Consider the following 24132-nt stretch of genomic DNA (forward strand, 5'->3'; position numbering starts at 1 on the left):
TTTCACTGCAGTCTGTCAGAGATCAGCTGTTCTTCTCTGGCTTCAGCTCTGAGGTCAAACCCCTCTCATCTGAGAGAACTGGATCTGAGAGACAACAACCTGCAGGACTCAGCAGTGAAGGAGCTGTGTGGTTTTCTACAGAGTCCAACCTGTCGACTGGAGACTCTGAGGTCAGTTCACTGACTGACTTTTGTAGATCTCATATCTATAAAACAGCATTTATACACAATTTATCTCATTTAATTCTAATTTAACATAATTCCTCTTCATACATAAATTGAATTCATTCATTCATTAATCTGTGACATTTTAAATATTCAGCTACTTGTTAAAACACTGAGTTGAGTTCTGGATTTCCTAAACTGATCTGCAGGACAGAGACCGGGTCCAAATAATCTATTTGTTCTGAATCAGGATCAGTTTTTAGTCCAACATGTCTGATTTCATATTTATCTTCCATGTTATGAGTCTGTGCTGACATGAATATATGTCTGTTATTTTCACACATGAACTCAGTTTAATTTACAGTTAAGTTTTATTCTTTGTCCAGGTTGAAGGGCTGCAGTCTGTCAGAGATCAGCTGTTCTTCTCTGGCTTCAGCTCTGAGGTCAAACCCCTCTCATCTGAGAGAACTGGATCTGAGCTCCAACTACCTGCAGGACTCAGAAGTGAAGGAGCTTCTTGATCTACAGCAGAGTCCAACCTGTCGACTGGAGACTCTGAGGTCAGTAGATGGTTGGAGTCAGTCCACGCTGCTTTCATCAGTATGTTACTAAACACAGTCAGTATCACAGATCCAGGGTCTGTGCTACCAAGCAGGATTTGTGGTTATCAGGTTCACTTCAGGTTTAGTTTTTTCAGTTCTACGAAGCTCGTCCACTTCTTAACCAGGTCAATCACCATGGTAACTTCTGATGAACAGCTAACCTGCTCCAGGTTCAGTTGGAGATCAACCTGTATAAAAGCTCCGCCCACTGACCACAGTGACTCTACACTGTTGTGTGGTGCACACTCTCCTTAAAGGGACGGATAAGAGAAGTTTAAATCAACGTCTGGTTGGTTCAGTTGATCTCTAACTCACCCAGAACATCTCAATGTCTCCAGACTCATCCTGTCCCCAAAACACCAGATGACCTCAGCTTCCTGGAGACAGGTCCATGTGTGTGTCCTCAGAGACAGTGATACAGTGTGTGTCCTCAGAGACAGTGTGTGTCCTCAGAGACAGTGTGACAGTGTGTGTCCTCAGAGACAGTGAGACAGTGTGTGTCCTCAGAGACAGTGTGTGTCCTCAGAGACAGTGAGACAGTGAGACAGTGTGTGTCCTCAGGGTCAGTGAGACAGTGTGTGTCCTCAGAGACAGTGAGTCAGTGTGTGTCTTCAGAGACAGTGAGACAGTGTGTGTCCTCAGAGACAGTGTGTGTCCTCAGAGTCAGTGAGACAGTGTGTGTCCTCAGAGACAGTGAGACAGTGTGTGTCCTCAGAGACAGTTTGTGTCCTCAGAGACAGTGAGACAGTGTGTGTCCTCAGAGACAGTGAAACAGTGTGTGTCCTCAGAGTCAGTGAGACAGTGTGTGTCCTCAGAGTCAGTGAGTCAGTGTGTGTCCTCAGAGACAGTGAGACACTTTGTGTCCTCAGAGACAGTGAGACACTTTGTGTCCTCAGAGTCAGTGTGTGTCCTCAGAGACAGTGAGACAGTGTGTGTCCTCAGAGACAGTGAGACAGTGTGTGTCCACTGAGACAGTGTGTGTCCTCAGAGTCAGTGTGTGTCTTCAGAGACAGTGAGACAGTGTGTGTCCTCAGAGACAGTGAGACAGTGTGTGTCCACAGAGACAGTGTGTGTCTTTAGAGACAGTGAGACAGTGTGTGTCCTCAGAGACAGTGAGACAGTGTGTCCTCAGAGACAGTGAGACAGTGTGTGTCCACAGAGACAGTGTGTGTCTTTAGAGACAGTGAGACAGTGTGTGTCCTCAGAGACAGTGAGACAGTGTGTGTCCTCAGAGACAGTGAGAAGTGTGTGTCCTCAGAAACAGTGTGTGTCCTCAGAGAAAGTGAGTGTCCTCAGAGACAGTGAGACAGTGTGTGTCCTCAGAGACAGTGAGACAGTGTGTGTCCTCAGAGACAGTGAGAAGTGTGTGTCCTCAGAAACAGTGTGTGTCCTCAGAGAAAGTGAGTGTCCTCAGAGACAGTGTGTGTCCTCAGAGACAGTGTGTGTCCTAAGAGACAGTGAGACAGTGTGTGTCCTCAGAGATTTGATTTTTTGATTTTTCACAAGCACTTTATTTACATTTTTCTCATTTTACAAAACACTTTCTTGCAACATTATTCATATAAATAGACAAAAAAAAGAGTGCTGCTGTTAAAAAACTCAGTCTGTTAAAAAGTGTGGAAAGGACAGCTCATTGTTGGTGACGGTGCAGAGGATGTCATTAAAACACCAAATTCTTTTAAAAGACTCGAGATCAGATATCATTGTGTAAAAACTGAACTCGAGTCTGAGTCTGGCCCGGAGGTTTACCACCCCCCCCCCCCCCCCCGCTTCCTGCCCGTCTCTGTTCTCGACCCTGCTCTTCCTACTAATATAAATGGCCATCTTGGCCTCACCTGAGAGGTGGTTCAGGAGCTGCCACTTATCTTTACCTCTTTTGTTGTAGGCAGCTCCCATGATAAAAACCTTCTCAGTTAAAAGAGCGAAGAAACTTGTCAGTCTCTTGCACTCAGTAAAAACGTGATAAATAGTCTCACGCAGGTCGCAGAATGGACACTTGTTAAGAACGGTGGGATTAAGAATAGAAATAAAAGCGTTGGAAGCGACGGCGCCGTGTAAAATTCTCCACTGGAGGTCGCCTGTTCTTTTCTTGAGGGGAGGTTTGTATAAAATCCTCCACTGCGGGCAGGGTCCATGATCCCCCCACCTCCGTGACCACACAGTGGGGGGTCTGTTGCTCAGTCCGGTCTGGTGGATGCTTTTCACACAGTTTCTGTACAGCGTCTCTTTGTCCGCTCTGTGAATTGTTAGTTTGTGTGTGTTTATTTCAGTTAGTAGGGGGCCGGTCTTTTCTCCCAGGCCTGGGCTCAGGATAATATCTGGATAGGGGTCTGCAGCCTCTGGTGTTGTTTCCCCCCTCTGGTAGGCCCTCAGGAGGTCCTTTTCTCGGATGGAGAGCCTCTGGGTCCAGAGCTCCAGGATCCTCTGGGCCATCCGGGAAGACTGCAGCCCCAGCAGGGAGCCCAGGGCCTGGGCGTTGTTGAGTGCCGGCCCCACTGCATCCACCAGCTGCTGTAAGGTCACTGTTCCAGACCGGGTCAGCGCCGCCATAAGGCCGGGTGTTGTTGTGCCGCTGACGTCCAGTCTGGCTCCATTCACGAGTGGTTCTCTCAACAACCAGTACAGAGAGGCTGCTTTTTGACACCTTTTTTTGTTAAAAAGGGCCCATGATTTAAAAACACCTTGATAAAAAGGAGGCAACCCACTTAATTTTAATAATTTAGAATCTGTTAAAAACAGAGCATCATCCAACCCCAGGTTATTTGCACGCCTAAGGATGCTGCTGGCCACATCTCTCCACACCAGATCTGCCGGACCTGTGAGATATTTTTGGATGAATTGAAGTCTAAAAGTTGCAGTCCGGCTGGCTAGGTGGACGAGGCCTTGTCCCCCCTCCTCCCTGGCTAAAAACAGCACCCCCTGTGGCACCCAGTGTAGACCCCCCCAGAAAAAATCCACCATTTTCTTTTGTACATTGGAAAGTAAGCCAGGGGGGGGTTCCACACACATCAGGTGGTGCCACAGTTGGGATGCCACAAGATTATTTAAAACCAGTACCCTCCCTCTAAGAGACATTTTTGGGAGCAGCCATTTCCATTTTAACAGTTTGTTTTCTATTTTTTCTGTGACGTTCTCCCAGTTCTTCTTATGTATATCGTCGTTTCCTAAAAACACCCCGAGGTACTTTATGCCCTCCCTCTTCCATTTCAGGTTTTGGGGGAGAACTGGGAGACCTCCAGGCCACTCCCCGACCGCGAGGGCTTCGCTTTTTTTCCAATTGACCCTCGCGGCCGATGCCACATTAAAATCATTTAAGATTTTGGCTAAAACATCTACATCCGTCTGGTCTTTAATAAAAACAATAAGATCGTCGGCGTACGCTGATAAAATCATGTTGCCACTAAAACCAGGATAAAACACACCTTGCATGCTAGATCTTATTCTGCGGAGGAGAGGTTCCAAGGAGAGTGCGTAGAGCATCCCCGACAGAGCACAGCCCTGCCTGACACCTCTACCCACCCTGAAAGGAGCACTCAGACTGCCGTTGATCTTTAACACGCTCTCAACATCACTGTACAGCACCTTGATCTTAGCTATGAAGCCAGCGCTGAACCCAAACTTCCCCATTACTTGCCACAGGAAGCTGTGTTCAACGCGGTCAAAAGCTTTTTCTTGGTCTAGGGAAATCAAGCCTATATCTACATCAAATGAACTGGAGACATCCAAAAGGTCTCGAATGAGGTGGACATTGTCCACCATGGACCTGCCGGGCACGCAGTAGGTCTGGTCCCTGTGAATGACCTGCTCCATAGCCTTCCCCAGCCTGGAGGCCAGTGCTTTGGACAGAAGTTTGTAATCCACACAGAGCAATGACACAGGGCGCCAGTTCTTGATGTCCTGCAGGTTCCCCTTCTTCGGGAGCAGTGTGAGGACCGCCCTCCTGCAGGACACTGGCATGGAGCCAGACGCCAGACACTCATTAAAAACCTGTAAAAGATCGTGTGATAAAATGCCCCAGTAAGCTTTATAAAACTCCGGTGTCAGTCCGTCAATGCCAGGAGCCCGCCGTCCCTGCATGCATTGCAGGGCGGTCAGCAGCTCCTGCATCCGGAGGGGGGCAGCGAGCTGTGAGTTGGACTCTTCCGAGATCTGAGGTAGTTCTTCACAGAACTCCTCCCTGCCTGCGTGTTCTTCCTCAGAAGAGTACAGTGCTTGATAAAAACTCACAGCCCGCTCTCTGATCTGGCTCCATCAGCTCTTCCCCTGTGTCTGAGAGCAGGGTGTGGATTACTCTCCTCTGCCCGTTCTTTTTCTCCAGACTGAAGAAGTAACTAGTTGGAGCATCCATTTCACTGATGTTCAGGAACCGAGACCTGACTAACGCGCCCTGTACTTTACGTTCTAACAGGTCGGCTAAAGCCATTTTTTTTTCTTTGAGGCTTTCAATATAACCTCGATTTCCGGTGGACTCACTTAAATGTTCTAGTTCCACTATGTCGGTCTCTAGATCTTTCATAGATCGGGTGGCGTCTCTTGTGACATTGAGGGTGTGTTGTTGACACAATAGGCGTATTTGTGTCTTACCGTGGTCCCACCACTGCCTAAGATTACTAAAATCGCCCTTCCTCTGTCTAAAAACACCCCAGAAATACGTAAGAACATCTGTAAAACTCTTATCAAATGTTAAAACAGAATTAAAATGCCAATAGGCGCTCTTGGGTAAAACATTCCTGATAAACACATGACATAAAAGCAGGGAATGATCACTAAAACCAGCCGGCATGATGGCGCAGCTTTTAAAAATGTTAAAATGATGTTTAAAACAATAAATCCTGTCTAACCTGGCTGAGGAGATCCTACTCTCTCTGATGTGGGACCAGGTGTACTGTCTGCAGTCTGGGTGCATCCTCCTCCACACGTCCACCAGGCCGTGAGAGCGGACCAGCTGCTTTAAGGCGTGCTGAGAGGCTGGATGAGGCTCTGCATGGTTGCGGTCTAAAATCGCATCTTCAGTGCAGTTAAAATCCCCCCCCAAGAATAAAAAATCCTCCATGGCACAATCATTAATAACTTCACTTATTTTCAGTAAAAAGGGCTTCCTCTCTGCACCGGTTGCTGGAGCATAAACGTTAATAAAAACAGCAGTAAAATGGTCGAACTGAGCTTTGGCTAAAAGAAGCCTCCCCTGGATCACATGTTTGACCTCCAGCGAGTTCGGTTTAAAAGCCGTGGAGAAGAGGAAGCCCACTCCTGCGCTCAGGGAAGTGTTGTGACTTAAAATGGCCTCCCCTCCCCACTCCCTCCTCCAGTCAGACTCATTATTAAAATCACTATGAGTTTCTTGTAAAAACATGACATCAATTTTTTTAATTTTCATAGTTTCATAAATACAGGTTCTTTTCTTTTGATCTCTTGCACCGTTCACGTTTAAAACCCCAACTTTAAAAACATCCATGTTGTTTAAAATGTTAGAAATAAAAACAGAAAACAATAAATTAATTAATACAACCATTGCTGTCCTTTCCATCACTGCTCAGCTTTCTCTTTGCTCTGAGCACAAGTTTTTTAAGTCTAAAAACTTCCTGGTCTGTGAGGCCAGACTCCTCCCTCTGGCTCATGTGGAGTCTGGCCGAGGAAATAAAAAGACAGAGATCTGGGAAGTGTTCTTCGAGTATGAGTTGCTGATTTTTTGTTTGATGTAAAAACGATTTAAATTTATCTACACTGAGGGTTTTCTTCTTTTGGCTGCTGTTAAAAGGCGGAAAGTCGCTGCTGTCAGACACACACTCACTTTCACTCACATCACTGTCCATTTGCACTTTACTCGTCTTTGCCTCATTTAAAACTGTCCTAGCTGACCTCCTACGCTTTACTGTTTTCTTTTCCTTTACTGATTCTTCCTCCATCTCCTCCTCCTCCACCTGCTCACTCCACACCATCCTGCCCTCAGCTGCTTCTCCTCCTCTCCTTCCACTGTCCCCGCCCTCCTGCTCAACACTTTTTCCTTCACCCGTCACCTCCTCCACCTGTTTGATAACTACACCATCCTCTTCCTCCCCTTTATCTCCCACCTCTTTTTCCTCTACCTCACCCACAACATCCTCCACCACAACATCCTCCACCAACACCTCCACCCCCACACCCGGTGTATTAACAAAACTCACCCCTGGTGATGGCTCGGTCACAGCATCGCTTCTCCTCGGAGATGTTGGAGGAGAAACCCGTGGCGCAGCGACCGGGCGCCCAGATGTGACGGCCAGCCCCTCCGCGGCCGGCCCCCCGGAGGGACCGGTCAGCCCCCCCGAGGGACCGGCCAGCCCCGCGGCCACCGTCCCCCCAGGGGGATCCGCCGGCACGGCGGGCACAGCCCGCCGGGCAGCGGGTCCCCGCCGCTCCGGTACCGGAGGAGCTTCGGGGGCCCCCGCACCAGCGCTCGTAGCCGCATCAGGACCGGGCGGAGCCGGGTCACTCCGCTTCGGACAGGCTCTCACCGTGTGTCCCTCCTCTCCGCACCCGAAACACTTCATCACCGATGAAGTGGCGAAAATCACGTAGTCATAATCATCTACTTTAACATGGAAGCGGAGGTTGAGCTCCTCGTTCCGGTTGTTCAGTATCATGTAGAGCTGTCTGCGGTGGGACACTACGTGTTTCAGTAACGGAGACTTACATCCAGACAACAACTTCCGTATCGGGGACGCTACCTTCCCATGTCTGGACAGCTCTCTACTGAGAAACTCATCGGTGATGAACGGAGGGACATTGGACAGGACCACCTTGGTAGCGGGTTGGGACAAAGGCAGTACCTGTACAAAACACCCGTTCACGGTGATACCTGTCTCCACCACGGAGTTCACCTTCTCCACGCGGTCCAGGAACACGACCACGGCGCTGTTCATCCGGGCCGCCGACACCACACAGCTGTGACCGACCTTCTCCCCCACAGCGAGACCGATGCTCTCCACACTGCAGGGGAAACTCACACAAATCTTAACCCCGTGTTTACGTGTAAGTGATTTAAAATTCCCACTGGCCATGACGGCCATCGCTACACCAGCAAGACGCTGGTGAGGGGAAAGACACCCAGAGAGAGACCCAAACCACCAGAAAATAAACTACTGTGACTCTAATGTGATATGTGATTAAAAAAATATAACATTAACAACAAATAAAGAGAAAATAGGAACGAAAAACGCACTCGCTCCGACACTCACTCACGCAACAATCTCCCAGCATGCACCGAGAGAGAGAGAGAGACAGTGTGTGTCCTCAGAGTCAGTGAGACAGTGTGTGTCCTCAGAGACAGTGAGACAGTGTGTGTCCTCAGAGTCAGTGAGACAGTGTGTGTCCTCAGAGTCAGTGAGTCAGTGTGTGTCTTCAGAGACAGTGAGACAGTGTGTGTCCTCAGAGTCAGTGAGACAGTGTGTGTCCTCAGAGACAGTGAGACAGTGTGTGTCCTCAGAGTCAGTGAGACAGTGTGTGTCCTCAGAGACAGTGAGACAGTGTGTGTCCTCAGAGTCAGTGAGACAGTGTGTGTCCTCAGAGACAGTGACACAGTGTGTGTCCTCAGAGACAGTGTGTGTCCTCAGAGACAGTGAGACAGTGTGTGTCCTCAGAGACAGTGAGACAGTGTGTGTCCTCAGAGTCAGTGAGACAGTGTGTGTCCTCAGAGTCAGTGAGTCAGTGTGTGTCCTCAGAGACAGTGAGACACTTTGTGTCCTCAGAGTCAGTGAGACAGTGTGTGTCCTCAGAGTCAGTGTGTGTCCTCAGAGACAGTGAGACAGTGTGTGTCCTCAGAGACAGTGAGACAGTGTGTGTCCTCAGAGTCAGTGTGTGTCTTCAGAGACAGTGAGACAGTGTGTGTCCTCAGAGACAGTGAGACAGTGTGTGTCCACAGAGACAGTGTGTGTCTTTAGAGACAGTGAGACAGTGTGTGTCCTCAGAGACAGTGAGACAGTGTGTCCTCAGAGACAGTGAGACAGTGTGTGTCCACAGAGACAGTGTGTGTCTTTAGAGACAGTGAGACAGTGTGTGTTCTCAGAGACAGTGAGACAGTGTGTGTCCTCAGAGACAGTGAGAAGTGTGTGTCCTCAGAAACAGTGTGTGTCCTCAGAAAAAGTGAGTGTCCTCAGAGACAGTGAGACAGTGTGTGTCCTCAGAGACTGTGAGACAGTGTGTGTCCTCAGAGTAAGTGTGTGTCCTCAGAGTCAGTGAGACAGTGTGTGTCCTCAGAGTAAGTGAGACAGTGAGTTTCCTCAGAGACAGTGAGACATTGTGTGTCCTCAGAGATAGTGTGTGTCCTCAGAGTCAGTGTGTGTCCTCAGAGACAGTGAGACAATGTGTGTCCTCATAGTCAGTGAGACATTGTGTGTCCTCAGTGATAGTGTGTGTCCTCAGAGTCAGTGTGTGTCCTCAGAGACAGTGAGACAGTGTGTGTCCTCAGAGACAGTGAGTCAGTGTGTGTCTTCAGAGACAGTGAGACAGTGTGTGTCCTCAGAGACAGTGAGTCAGTGTGTGTCCTCAGAGACAGTGAGACAGTGTGTGGTCTCAGAGACAGTGAGACAGTGTGTGTCCTCAGAGACAGTGAGACAGTGTGTGTCTTCTTGTCTTCCACTCGTCTTGTTAGTAAACAGCAGATTCAGATCTCGTGGCCTCGAGTTATTTATCTCGTTCACACGTTATTATGTCGTGGTCACGTAATATATTTTGACCAGATGCCACCAGGGGGCGCTGTAACTTACACAAGCTGGACCACAGCTGACAGCCTCACACGAGGGACAGAGACGGTGTCGTCTTCATCTGATCTGAGACAGTTTGTCCTCTCACTTCATCAGTGAAGAACTGATCAGGTGGATCTTTGTCACAGCTCTGAGATCAGTGGGACTGAAGCCTCTCCTCATCACATGGTAACCAGGAGCTCTTTATACAGAGCAGAACCTCTGCTGAGGTCCATCTGTCTCCTCTGGTCCCAGTTTGTCAGAAGCAGATGTTCATCAACACACAGTGAAACATGGCTTCACCTGTAACAGCAGTAAATCCACCTCTCAGGTGTCCACTCTGCACTTTGACATGCAGAGGACACACACTGAGCTCTTAGCGTGTTCATTCCAACACGTGAACATGAAGCAGAGAGGAAGCTGCTCCACCTCTGAACAGGACTGAAGTCCCTGCTGCTCTTTCTACTGGATGAGCTGCATCACTGACTCACAGCTGATGAAGTGAGTCTCTGTGACACTGATGTCTTCTTCTCTCAACAGGTGGGGGAGGTCTTTGTGGAGCTGAGTGTGAAGAGGACAGTGTGAAGAGGACAGTGTGAAGAGGACAGTGTGTGTGGACGGAGGCTGAGCTGTGTCCTGAGGATCCAGAGGCTGAAGCAGCAGCAGCTTGTGTGTAGTCTCCAATCTACACAACCCCTAATCTGCATGTGTTAGTGAGATGAAGCCGGAGCACCTGGAGAAAACACGGGGAGAACATGCAGACTCCACACAGGAAGACCCCATCTGAACCGGATTCAAACCAGCAACCTTCCTGCCCGATTGTGTTTATTCACATGAAGAATGTGTTTATTGAAATGACACAACACAAGCAGAATATATAAACCCTCTATAAAGAGTCACATACAGTGTGTTTAAGTTTGTCTTTATTATTGTCCACCTTTGTCCCTCAGTGTGTCTCCATGTGTGTAGAACCACATTCTGTGTATATGTTTGTTTATGATCTTAAAGTTCCTGGATTCACGTCACAAATTGATTTAGTTCAACACAAAGTTCAACACATTGAAATCACTTTGAGTTTAAAATCAGAGTTTTGTCTTTGACACAAAAGATCAAAACTCTGGACTTAAAAATGGGACGTTTTCATTTCTGCATCAGGTGCAGAGCGGTGGTGGCTTTTCTCCTTTTGACCCACAGGTGGCGCTGCAGTATAACAGCAGCACATCCCAGTCAAAGCCTTTATATTCAGTCTATGAGTCAAACACATGGATCATTTCCTCTGTGACAAACCAGATGTAACGAGAAGAAAAACATCTCAGAGAGAAAAGTTCTGTTTCTACTTGTCTCTGCTTTAATGCTCAATAAACATCCTTCCACCGACTTCACTGGAATCATGACTCAGCTTTTCTTTCCTCTTCAAACAAACTGGTGGAAACATCTCGTCCTTGGTGCAGGTACAAGAACAAAATCACCAGTTTGACATAATGGAAACCAGCAGAAGAAAAGTGAATGAGACATTTACAGAATGAAGAAGAGTCGATGAAGAGCAGAGCATCTTTAAGTCTCTGAGGAAACTGTTTCATAAACATTTTACCATATTTAATAGAAAACTGACCCGAGGACGTGTTATACAAACGTAGATGAAGATTCTTGTTGTACGTTCTCGACCACCACCTCAGAACAACCACCAGGGGGAGACTGTAGCAGCCTCTGGGAACAGCTGCATGCTGGGAAATAATTAATGATGGGAGGTTCACAGAAGAGACAAGGGACAGAAAGTGTCTGAGAGATGGTGTCCTGAAGACAGTGGACATTTTGGGCCTGTTGTGTTGAACAGTTTGCCAAACATTCAGCGATCGCTAGCGGTCCGTCCACACATCTGTCCACGCAGCACTGGAAACAGGCTTAACCATCTCCCCCCCACCACCAGTTCATTACTATGGGCCCCCCCACTCTGCACTTCTCCTCTCACCCGCTCCCTTCTTCTTGTTCTCTCTCTCTGACAGTCGCCACTCGTTCCAGTTCTCTCTTTGTTATCCTGCCTTTTTTTCTTCCTACCCAATCTCTCCCTCTTCTTCTCGTATTTTTGCGTTACCTTGTTTATTTATGATTCGTGCTTTTATTAATTTTAATGAAAATAACTATAGATTGAAAAATCACGAGCAATTAGTTTTTTATTTTAAGGTTTTTGTGTAACTTTATTTTTTCATCAGTGTAAAAATGAAAATACTGGAGTATCTAACCTGCTGCAGTAGCTTGGTGAATATGTAGGGGGCAGTATAACCACCGAGCTGCTCAGGAGCTGCACATTGTTTTACACAGAAGAAAAACGTAAACAGTGTTGGGCCAGAGCCCAGCGGGGTGCCACCAGACACTGGAGCCGAGAGGAACAAAGGGTTGTTAAACTTTGGGCGGGAAAATATCCTCCTGCAGGCTCAAGAATCTCCCCCTGGTGGTGGAAAAATGTTCGGGGAATGCCTTGGAACCCCGCTGATTTCCAAGCCCAGCCCACTCAGATCCATTTCTGACACTCAATTGGCTTAAAGCCAGCATCATCCTATGACCAACTTCTCAAGGAGGAGGACCTCTCAGGTAATTTAAAAGCCCATGAACCCCAAACATCGCTGCCATTTTACCCTGCTCTGAAGACAACACCAGCTGATTTAGTTGCTAAAAGGGGGCAACCTTAACTTTTAGTTTATCAGCCATTTCTTTCATTTCTTTTATTTCTTTATTCAGTCTACGTTTTTATTTTCAAAAGGACTTTTGCTCTTTTAACTTGAAAAGACCAAACAGGAAATTGCACACGGAACAATCTCAGACTGTTTCACGTTCCCCACGGACTTTTTCTTTTCCCAACGATCTACAAACGGCTTCCACAGCCGTCCCCTGCAGAAGCGCGAGATTCATTCCGCTGAGGAGCACGAGCTCCACATCCCTGCAGAAGAGACGAAGCTGAATTCCATTCCAAGAGCAAGAGAAGTTCGCTCGATTCGGCCCAGCGCTGATCTCCGTTGCAACCACGAGACCCACCGGAGCACCGCTTAAGAGGCCAGGACACTGATTTTGTTTTCCAGGAATCCGCCCGTTCGCACGCATCCTGGGGTTTAACGAGACATTCACTGGACTCCCGGAAATCCGCGCCCCACGCGCAAGCAACACCGCGGAGGTCACAGTGAGAGGCTTTATTGTCTGGGCAGATGTTAATCTAATACGTAGCGTATTGTTTTAATACTTGAATGTATTTGTTTTGTATGAGACCGCCGAGTCTCTAATGTTTAGCGGCGACTCGCCACTTCCGGTTTCCGGTTACGGCCTTGTGCCACAGTTTTTAAGCGCCGTGAGCAGCGTCTCCAGCTCATTGTGACCGTTTGAACAACTTTAAAGAGACTTTACCGTTCAAACCTCAGCACACAACGCCACTTGGGTGCTGAGTGGTAAAGTAAATGTAACTTGTCTCTGACGGTGCTTTTAAGAGCTTTGCTCTCTCCTTGTATGCTCTCTCTCTCTCTCTCTCTCCTTCTAAACCGACCTATACACACATCCGATCTGTATTTAGAATACAGTTCATGTAACATAGTTAAATCTATATTCAGAGAGGCTGGACACATCTGGAAGCCATGCGGCCGAATGCCAAAGCAGAGACAAAGAATTCTCTTTGTCTGAAAATCCCTTGGTGCAATTCGTGTGACGACCACCAGTGTGAGCTCCGGCCACATGGTGTCGTTAACATAGACTCCATTTTGAATAACGCAAGTTAAACCACCATTTTGAATCTATTATTGCCACACCTCCTCTCTCCCTCTCCTCCCATTCTGGCTCTAAATTCATAACGGCTCCGCCATCTTGTTTTGTAGTCAATCCGCCATTTTGAGAGTTTTTAGGCCTTGATTCCACGAATCATGATCGGCCGCCATCTTAGATGTGACGTCACCAAGTGACTGCGTCATCGCCACGCCCCCTTCTTTTTCTCTCTCTCTCGCTCTCTCACACACACACACACAGACACAGAGACACATTGATAGACACAGACAGATACACACACACAGATACACATAGATGAATACATGTGTTTTTCTAAATTGTGATAAGCGGCTGCTGTTGTTATCTTTGAAATATGGGAGTTTGTTAAAATGATGAATCATTAAATAACACTAACTTTATTTCACATGCATACATATAGACACACACACACAGAGACACTTTGACACTGACACATACACACACACCGAGACAGACATACATAGGTAGACCGCCGGTTTTACATGTATTTTCTGAATTGTGATTAGTGCTGCTGCTGTGTTATCTTTGAAATATCGGAACTTGTTAAAATGATGAATCATTGAATAACATTATAACTTTATTTCCCCTTTTTAATAAATGCTTTTGTAATTAAAGTATCTGTAGTCTGTGATTATTTGTGCATATGTATGTGATTGCAGCTGGATTATGATTGCCTGTGCTCGAACTTAGAAGCCTTCACTGTTAAATAATTATTAATATTAAATATTGAGATTATTGATTTGACATTTATCATTATGAGACTGATTAGAGTAGATTGACTCGTTGGTCCCTGTAACCAGGGTGGTGCCCCGCGACAATAAGCAATGATTACAGATTTGTATTATTCTTAATTGATAATTTTATTGTTTTTATTAATTATTTTAACTATTATTAATGGATAACCGTATCATTTCTAATTAAATGTGTTACATTTCTTAATTAACAGCTTTATCATTTTTGATTATTTTTAAGAAATAATTATTATTTTAATAATCATATTTCATGATTATTAATAATTAGCCAACGTCAATTCTACTCCTACTATTGCACAACAACAGGAAGTAGATTCTCTGTAAAAACCAACGAGCGAGAATCAACGTCATCAAACTGAGAAACTGCTGAATTAAAGTTAGATCAAAGGATTTCACCGCCGAGACTTTGATCTGTACGGAAACCGGTTGGTGACAAACTTCATTCCACATCTGAGGGGGGGTGTTTGTTTCCCTCACACGTCAGAAGGTGTGGGGTGCGCTTGTTTTTCAGACATGTCGGTGCAGGTGTGGTGTCTGTCGTTCCGCCAGCCGTACGCCGGTCTGATTCTGGACGGGGTGAAGACGCTGGAGAGCCGCTGGAGGCCCCTGCTGGCCCCGCTGGAGAACCAGACCCTGGCGGTCCACATCGCCCGGCGGGACTGGGAGAGGGACGAGTGGCGGGCGGTGCTTCGCGGCCCACTGGGGATGACCGAGGCTCAGATCCACGGGCTCCTGGAGTCCGGGGAGCGGTTCGGCCGCGGCGTGGTGGCAGGTGGGAACTGACCTGTGTTTTCTGTGGGGTTCCTGAAGGCATCACCTGTGGAAATACATCTCTTTCAGGATTGGTGGATGTGGGCGTGACCTCGGTGTGTCCCGCCTCCATGCTGGAGGAGGAGCTTCAGCACCTGGAGAGGTCGGCCCTTCTGGTTGGTCTGCAGGAGAAACACGTGACTCACCTGTCCAACCCTCGCTGGCTGAAAGAGCCCCTGAGCTCCAGAGGAGGTCGCGACCCCTGGACTGTGGAGATCCCCACGGAGCTTCTGCCATGAGGACACGTGATGCACACAGGGCCGGTGTCTCCTGGGATCAGATCTCACTTCCTGACCTACATGCAGATTAACACGCGTGTCCTGTGTTAAAGACCAGTCTGGGTTTATAGACGTGTGCGTGTGTGGGAGCATGTGAATGAAAGTATTGATCTCTATCTTGTGATCAGTTTTGATATTGTGATTCTTAGGACGTCAGCTGAGAGGACGTCCTTCACATGTGGACCAGGAGGGAATTGAAAGGACTCTGTTAGAGGATGTGGACTCATGTGGTCTGGTGGGATCAGATCTGATCTGATTGGTTCACACCTGAACATCCGTTTTCCTCAGAGAAAGAATCCTGATTTTCATGTTGCGCCACCTGCAGGTCAAACTGGACACTTCAGGCTTCAGCTCCTCCTCCTGTCGTCCAGACTCAATAAAGTGAAGTACACTAATATATCATGCTAATGTAACAGTCAACATCTTGTATTGTTAACGATGAAAATCTTCACTGAGGGAATAAAACCATGAGAAACAAAATGGTTTCTTCAATAAAACAAAGGTTCAGATCCAAGATGATGAATGATGTCAGAATGAGTCTAGGGGGCGGTGCTTATACAGAGTTAGTTTTACATGAATGGAGTTAACGTACTGGTTGAACCTCCCGTGGAACTGGTTCTTCATGAAGTTAGTCCTGTAGTCAGCTCGTAACTTTGATTCTAGTTCAGGCTCCAGAAAGTCAAAGTACACGTTAAGTAAATGTTTGTAAAGAAGTTTCTGTCGTTTCACATCGTTCTTCTCTCTCTGATGTTTGTTCAAGTGTTTCTGATCAGTTTGGTTTGAATCAGTTATTAAATGATATAAAAACAGGCCGAGACGTCAGATGAGAATTACTACTGCACAGTGTACTGACTGTTAAAGACTCCATCACCACAAGATGGCAGCGTTCGTATCTGAGATATTCTACAGGAAGTGGAAACGAGTCGTCTTTATTTACACAAACAGATGAATGGTTCAGGAGGTCCTGATCATGTGACACCTGTGATCATGTGATCTTTGTCACTGATGAAACAAACGGTCGCCTGCTTGTGAAACTAACTTTATTCTCCCAGAAACAACTTATCACCATCGGCAGTTTGAACAAAACATCAACATAAATACATCCCTCATCAATAAACAGGGACTGCCCATGCCCCGCCCCCTCTCACCGATTGGCCGACTGAAACTCAATTAACTGACCGACAAACTAATTAAAGTCAGTTCTTCTCAGGTAACCGTACCAACAACTGTCGCTCTCGACTTCAACGTTCGGAGCACGAAGTTATTTGTGTCGGAGATTTGTAAATAAAGTTTTTTGGCAACAAACTAACATGTGCAGAACTCTTTCACAACTTTCAATGTGAAGCTAACACGCTAAAGTGAGAACAGAAATACCTCAATACTGGAAGTATCGAGGGTTTTTTACAAAAAATTTACGGAAAGAATAAAGATTTGTCCTAATTATTTGTCATATATCATATCCTCTTTAACTTTCCCTGCCAACGGGAACTCGTTAGCTTCATGCTAACTCTTGAGGTATGTTTCAGCAGGATGTGCATCTCACTCACACGGTGGGGGGGATGTAGTGTGTCGCTGTGTGGTGGGGGGATGGGGCTGTAATGTAAGCAACCACGTGGGCTGGGTTAGGGGCGGGGCAATAAACCCGTGAGTTGTGGCCTCCAGTCTGGAGCGTTCCCCACTGGACTGATGGTGGGAGGCAGTGGTAGGAGGATTGATGGGGGAGGTGGGTTGGCTGAGGAGCAGAGGGCAGGTAGATGGTGATGGGCGGGGCTTCATATGGCAGGTGTAGCATAGGGGGAGGGGGGAGAGGCGTTTGCTCCTGGTACAGATGAGCAGCGGAGGGGGCGGAGCCTGGAGGAACAGGGCCAATGGAGGAGATGGAGCCTTCCATCGATGGGGAGGAGCCTGTGGGGAGGGGGGGGGACAAATCAAACAATGCAAAATTCAATCATGTTGTATCAGCTGATCTGTCATCACTGACCACCGCCGTGTCCGTCCGTCTGTCCATCTCCTGCCCTGGAGGATTCTGGGTAGGAGGAGGGGGGCTGATGGGAGGCAGCTGGGGGTAGAAGAAGAGGAAGTCTGATACTTAACAGGAAGTGGAGCTTCCATTTCCTGGGAACTACTACACCAGCTGTACTTCCTGTTCCCAGTTCAGGTCACATTTCTGATTGATGTTATTGTTCTGATAATCACGTCTGTCCTGAGGTCAGGTGATGAGGTCACCTGTGAGACCTGCACCAATCAGAGACGAGTCTTACCCTGCAGCGGCTCCTGGCTCAGGTAGGGGGGGTAGGGTTGGTAGGTGTAGTGGTTCTCAGGAGAGGGGGTGGAGAACGTCGTCTGCTGCTGCCAGTACCACTGGGGGGGGAGTATTTTAATATTATAATATATTATTATTTTAAATATTTAAAGAGAGAGTGTCACAGGAACTCACCTGGACGCCCAAGTTGAAGTAATACTGAAGAATTCTGCAGTGTACACACACACACACACACAGAGAGTAACATGAGTGACGGCAGCAGGTCAGTGTGGGTGTGTGACAGTTAGGCTGGTTGACCTCTGACCTCGGGGTAAATCGCTGCCATTAGGGTCGTAGGAGTAAGGGGGCGGAGCCACCACGGTGCAGAGAGGCTCACCTAGCTCATTAACCAACCACGGAGAAGAAGCTGGGATTGACATGGAGGCTGAACAGGAAAAGATCATTTTAAACACGTTCTGATGTCAATTATCTGAGGAAACAGGTTTGTTTGTGTTTACATTGTCTCCAGAATCTAAACAAAACAGATCCACTCTGTAAAATGCCTGTGTGTGTGTACCTGCTGTGTGTGTGTGGGTGTACCTGCTGTGTTTGTGTTTGTGTACCTGTTGCATGCGAGTGTGTGTGGACACCTGAGCGTGTCTGTGTCTGTGCACTTGGCGGCAGGTGAGCAGCTGCAGGAACATGCGATGATGGAGAAGAGGGTGAGGATGAGGAAGAGGAGGGTGAAGAGCCAACGACAGCTAAAGGCTTCACTACCTGTAACACACAAACCCAGTGAGTGTAGCTGACGTCACAATTATTATGGTTTTACCATCTTTCTGTCCCCTCAACCCGCTGAAGGTCCTACCACGTGTATAAATACAAACAGAGAGAACATTTGTACCTGCTGTGTGTGTGTGTGTGTGTGTGTGTGTGTGTGTGTACCTGCTGTGTGTAGTTGTAATTCATGTCTGGTCTCGGGGGAGAGTCAGCACATCCTCCTTCCTGTCCATCCTTTCACAACAAGAGAAAAGGTAAAAGCTTTCTGAAGCTTAGTGACATCACTGATCACATGATCATTATGACATGTTATCATGTTGTTAGCATGTCCTGCTCCGTGTCCTCCGTCTGTCCCTCACGTCAGAAGCATGTCCTCTGACAGACTGCGTCTCTTGTGTCTCTACAGATTCTGTGAAGTGATTGGTTGTTAAAGCTTCTACCTGATTGTTGGAGGCCTCAGCAGTTGTGTAACCACCGGACGTCTGGTAGTTCTGATCTGAAACAAAAGTCACAATCAACAGCTGAGGAAGCCACAGACACATCTGAGGTCAGTACTGGATCTACTGACAGGAAGCTGAGTGATGTGGTGACAGGATGAGTCTGGAGAGGTGGAGATGTTCTGGGTGAGTTAGAGATCAACTGAACCAACCAGACGTTGATCTAAACTTCCCTTATCCATCTCTTGAAGGAGAGTGGAGAGTCACTGTGGTCAGTGTTCGAGTCCCAGAGGGGGGGGTTGGCTGTCACAAGGTCAATCTGGAAACTCTCTGTCCCCCAGATAAATACTTATTTCACAGGATGAAGCTACTTTAACAAAACTCACCCTGAGCACTGAAGATGAAATCCTCTGAGAACTCAGCTGAGAGACAAAGAGACAAAGCGTCAGGGGACAAAGAGACGGAGACAGAGTCAGAGAGACAGAGTCCCGTGTCCTCCTCACCCTGGTCCTCAGCGGTGCTCGTGTCCTCCTGTTCGTCCTCTGAGGAGCACACTGGGGTGTTTGCAGGTCGATGTGAAGGGGGGTGGTGTCCAGAGGCTCTCTGAACTCGATAGGTGGAGCCAGGTGGAGGGGGAGGAGCAGTGCCCTGTGGGAGGAGTCAGAGTGAATCCAAACGGAAACGCATGGTCACATGTCTGCGTGGTCATGTGCTTCTCTCACCGGCAGCGGCGGGAAGACGGCGTCGCTGGCGTCGTCCAGCTGGTAGTACGTGATGGCCGAGTCCAGATCGCCTGGCTCCTCCCCCGTCTCCGCAGGGTAACCAAACTGACAATCTTTATTGATAGCAGCAACCAGCTGACGACGGCTACGACTGAACACAGGAAGACATGTGATCGACCACTGGGGGGGGCAGTCACGGTTCTACATGGAGGGTGTGGTATTATATTTATGTGATGATTACACATGTCATCATCTGGAATAGTCTAGTTTCTTTGTCTCTGTTTATCAACCTGTCTGAGACTGCAGATGAAAATGAGTCTAAGAGGCTCTGGAACATTGTGCTCATATTAAATAATGTGCACCGTCCCTTTGGATTCAAAGTAGATCATATTTCAGAGACAGGTCATCGTGGTGAACACCAACCACACACATGGTTGGTGGGACTGTGGCAAGATGATGACATCATTTACCGGGACCTGAAGGCGTAGTTCTCATAGTCGTGGTAATATCGTCTTCCAGGGTGGTAATAGGTCAGCTGTGGGCCAATCAGGTGACGGTTGAGGAAACGGGTGGAGCTTCTGACCACAATCCACGACACACACAGACACACACAGAGACACACACACACACAGGAAGTCATCAGTATCAAGAGTAATTCATCGGTAACGCCTCCTTCAACATGCGTCACATGTCTTCACACCTGAGGTCAACCTGTGTCTCAGCAGGTGTGAATGTGATCAACTACACAAGTTCTACAAGTGTCAGTTCCCACCTGGACGCTCCGTAGCGAGGAGCTCTGACTGTAGGGTGGTGGTGGTGGTGGTGTGGGGGGGCGTAGGGATCATAGGTCATGGTTCCAGTTGAGGGAGGAGGGGGTGGGCGGGGGTGACCTGCCGGCTGGAAGCGAGGGGGCAGGCTGGATGGGGCGGGGCCTCCGTATAAAGGGGCGGGAGCTATCATGAGCTCGGCCCCCTTCATTCCACTGCTGCCCCGAGACTTCCTGAAGTAACGGTGACGATGATGACGCTGACCACGAGAGTCCAAGTCTGCACGAGGCCATAGGGTCAGGGGGGGGGGGTTGCAAGAGGTCAGAGGTCATAGAATAACCTAAGCTTACCCAGATCTCCTTTTCTAGTTGGAGCAGCAACATTCCAGGCAGGAACTGGATTCACTGGTTTCAGATCCGTCAGAGGAACCAGGTGTCTAAGACAGAGACACATCACAACCATCTGACGTCTGCTGGTCTGGAGTCAGCTTCACACCTGATGCTTGGTTCAGATTAATGTGGAAGAGTCGTCAGATTAAATGTTTCATTACCTCTCTCCCAGCTCCTCGATGAACACGGTGACGGCTGACGAGTGGGTTCCTACTTCCTGGATGAAGGCGTTATAGTATTTCCCCTTTGGCTCCAGACGCACCTGAAACAACACACACACACACACACACACACACACACACACACACACACACACACACACACACACACACACAGACACACACACACACACACACTCACACACACACACACACACACACACGACATCAATCAACCACACACACTGAAGGGACAACCACTGATCAGCACTCACCCTGACACAGCGCGGCGGAGGCGGGGTAACTCCTGGTGTAAACGATGTCATAGTGACCATTGATGGAGCAGCACAGCATCACCTAGGCAACACAGATGATTGACAGTCAGCACCGGAACTTCAGAAACAGTCAAACTAATCGGACCAATCAGAGGACTGGAAAACCAAAGACATGTTCTGCAGGATAACGGAAACAACAGTACAAAAATAACTATTGTTGGGCCAGAGCCCAGAGGCTGACCACCAGACACTGGAGCCGAGGGTGAACAAAGGGTTGTTAAACTTTTGGAGGGAAAACATTCTCCTGCAGGCTCAAGAATCTCCCCCTGGTGGTGGAAAATGTTCTGGGAATGCCTTGGAACCCCCGCTGAGTTCCAAGCCCCGCCCACTCAGATCGATTCCTGACAAATCAATTGGCCGATGTCCTATGACCAACTCCTCAAGGAGGAGGACCTCTCAGGTAATTTAAAAGCCCTGGGACTCCAAATAATCGCTGCCATTTCTCCCTGCTAAGGACTTCGACCAGGCCCCTTCGGGGCCTCCCAGATGTTCCAGCTCTAAAGGAGGCAACCAGAGTTATTTTCTTTTATCTTAAGTTGAATCTTATTTTGAAAGACTATTTTTGTTTTTAACTTGAAAAGGCCGCGCACAGAAGCTCATTCGCCGGCCGAGACAAAGACTTTCTTTTTCACGATCCCCACAACTGCGCCACAGCTGATCATCCCTGCAGAAGAGACGATGTTTCATCCCGTAGAGGAGCAAGACGAATCCGTTCCTATTCAACAACCGAGGAACCAGCGCCACCGAGCTTGAGAGGCCACGATCATTCACTGGACTTCCGGAAAATCCGCGTGCCACGCGCAAGCAACACCGCGAAGGTCACAGTAAGAGGCTTTATTGTCTGGGCAGAGACTAGTTTAAATACTTAGCGTGTCATTTATTTGATTGTATGTTTGTTTTAAGATCGCTGATCTGTTTTTAGCCGTGTAACGCGTGGCGAACTGGAGACGTCACATCCGGTTCCTTTGTCTACTTTGTTCTGAGAAGCGCGCGTAACAAGCCGGCACTTCCTTTTTTACGTGTTACCGTCAGAGACATTGTGCGGAGATTTACATCTGTTAAAAGATAAATCTCACGTAACTGGACTGCCCGCTTCGCCGGAAGTTTGTCTCTGACGATGTTTTGAGAGCTTTCCTGATCTCTCTATCTCTCCCTCTCTCTCTCTTTTCTCCTAAACCTGTTTTTACACACGTCCCGACCTACACTTACATATTTCATGTGGCATAGAAAATTCTAGATTTAAAGAGCCTTAATACATCTCGACGCCATTCGGCGCCAGAACCAGGAGATAAGAAATCTCTTTGTCTAAAGACCCCCTTTGTTAAGGTCAGTGACCGGCAGCCATTTTGCTTTTCGAAACGTGGCTTCACTTAGGAAACCTCCATCTTGAACGTAACATCTTGATCCTGGCCAGACTACGTCACCACGTGATCTTGTCATTACGCCATAGCCACTCCCCTTTCTCTTTCTTAGACACACACACACACACACATAGAGACACAGACAGGCAGACACACACGATCACACGCACACACCAGTAGATACTCAGTATTACATGTGTGACAATTGTGATAAGTGCTGCTGCTGCTGTTGCCATCTTTGAAATACTGGAGTTTGTTAAATGAAGAATCATTGAAATAACAGGTCCCCTTTTTAATAAATACTTTTGTAATTAAAGTATTTGTATTTCTGTGATTATTTGTACATGTGTATGTGAATACAGCTGGATTACTATAGCCTGTGCTCGAACTTAAAACCCTTCATTGTTTATTATATAATCATTAATATTAAATATTGAGATTATTAATTTAACTTTTATCACTTGAGACTGATAACAATAGTTTGACTAGTTGGTCCCTGTAACCAGGGTGGTGCCCCGCTACGATAAGCAATGATTACAGATTGTATTATTCTTAATTGATAATTTTATTGTTTTCATTATTTATACAACCATTATTAATGGATAACCGTATCATTTTCTAATTAATTATTTTACTATTCTTAATTAATAGCTTTATAATGTTTAATTATTTTTAATAAATAATTTCTATTTTAATAATCATTTCTCATGATTATTAATAATTAGCCAACGTCAAATCTACTACTACTATTGCACAACACTATGTTCTTAAATCACGAGGTGTTTCACTGCTGTTGATGTTGTTGACTCTCTTTCTCTTTTCTTAGCAGGATTTAAGGATAGCATCGTTAAACATAAACTGGGGCAGAGATGCTAAGAAAAGAGCTGTCCTATCAGAAACAAGTGATAAACCTATCTAACCTGGCTGAGTGCAGCAGGTTAGATAGGTTTTATCTTACTGCCACTTTTACTAATCAGGTTTTTAACTGTCAGATCCTCCCTGTTGGTTTTACTGATCATCATCTAGTTTTAATGGAGTTTATTTTATCATCAACAGTAAAATCAAAGTCTTTTTGGCATTTTAACGTTAAATTATTGCATGATTTTACTTTCTGTGAACATTTTAAACTGTTTTGGGCTTTTTGGGGAAAAAAGAAACATGAGTTTTCCTCCCTCACCCGGTGGTGGGAAGTAGGAAAAGCCCAAATCAGAGTGTTCTGTCAGCAACACTCAGCCAACTCCACAGTTAAAATAAAAAGAGCCATTCAGACATTAGAGGAGGAGATCAGGAACCTGGAGGCTGACACACAAAACAACGGGCAGAATGCAGAACGGCTCAAAACTAAGAGACAGGACTTAAACTCATTTCACATGAGAGAGCCAAAGGAGCCTTGGTCAGAGCCCGATTCACTAAACTACACGATATGGACGCTCCGACCACCTTCTTCTTCAACTTAGAGAAGTCGGTGGCTCGGAGGAAAGTGATGGTGTCTCTGCGGCTCCCGGACGGAGAAGTGACCAGAGAACCGGCTCAGATGAGGAAACACGCCGTAGGTTTCTACTCTGAGCTGTTCAGGGCAGAACATTGTGATGCAGACGCTACTGCAGAGCTGCTAGAAGGACTTCCTCAGCTGACTCCAGAAGAACAGGACACACTAAACACTGACATCACCCTAGAGGAGCTGACCACGGCTGTGGAGCAGATGGCGTCTGGAAAGGCCCCTGGAGTGGATGGACCACCTGCTGAGTTTTTAAAACATTTCTGGAGTGTTTTGGGACGAGATATTTTAGACATTTTTAAAGAGTGTTTTAAGAAAGGGACACTTCCTACTTCCTGTA

The 24132-nt window shown here is 47.2% G+C and overlaps 2 protein-coding genes across 2 annotated transcripts in view; both read left to right on the forward strand.

Annotated features, from left to right (window-relative positions):
• The window catches only part of LOC128437455 (NLR family CARD domain-containing protein 3), a 61313-nt gene that overhangs the window by 9458 nt on the left and 27723 nt on the right, over window positions 1–24132 (forward strand). The gene's annotated exons all lie outside the window — the stretch shown is intronic.
• On the forward strand, window positions 584–15913 carry LOC128437461 (protein EOLA1). Its single transcript, XM_053419632.1, has 3 exons — window positions 584–724; window positions 14500–14787; window positions 14856–15913. The coding sequence occupies exons 2-3, from the start codon at window positions 14529–14531 to the stop codon at window positions 15062–15064; spliced, it is 468 nt and encodes a 155-aa protein (XP_053275607.1). The 5' UTR covers window positions 584–724; window positions 14500–14528; the 3' UTR covers window positions 15065–15913.

The sequence above is a fragment of the Pleuronectes platessa genome, chromosome 3 (genome assembly GCF_947347685.1).
Source record: "Pleuronectes platessa chromosome 3, fPlePla1.1, whole genome shotgun sequence".
NCBI lineage: Eukaryota > Metazoa > Chordata > Actinopteri > Pleuronectiformes > Pleuronectidae > Pleuronectes > Pleuronectes platessa.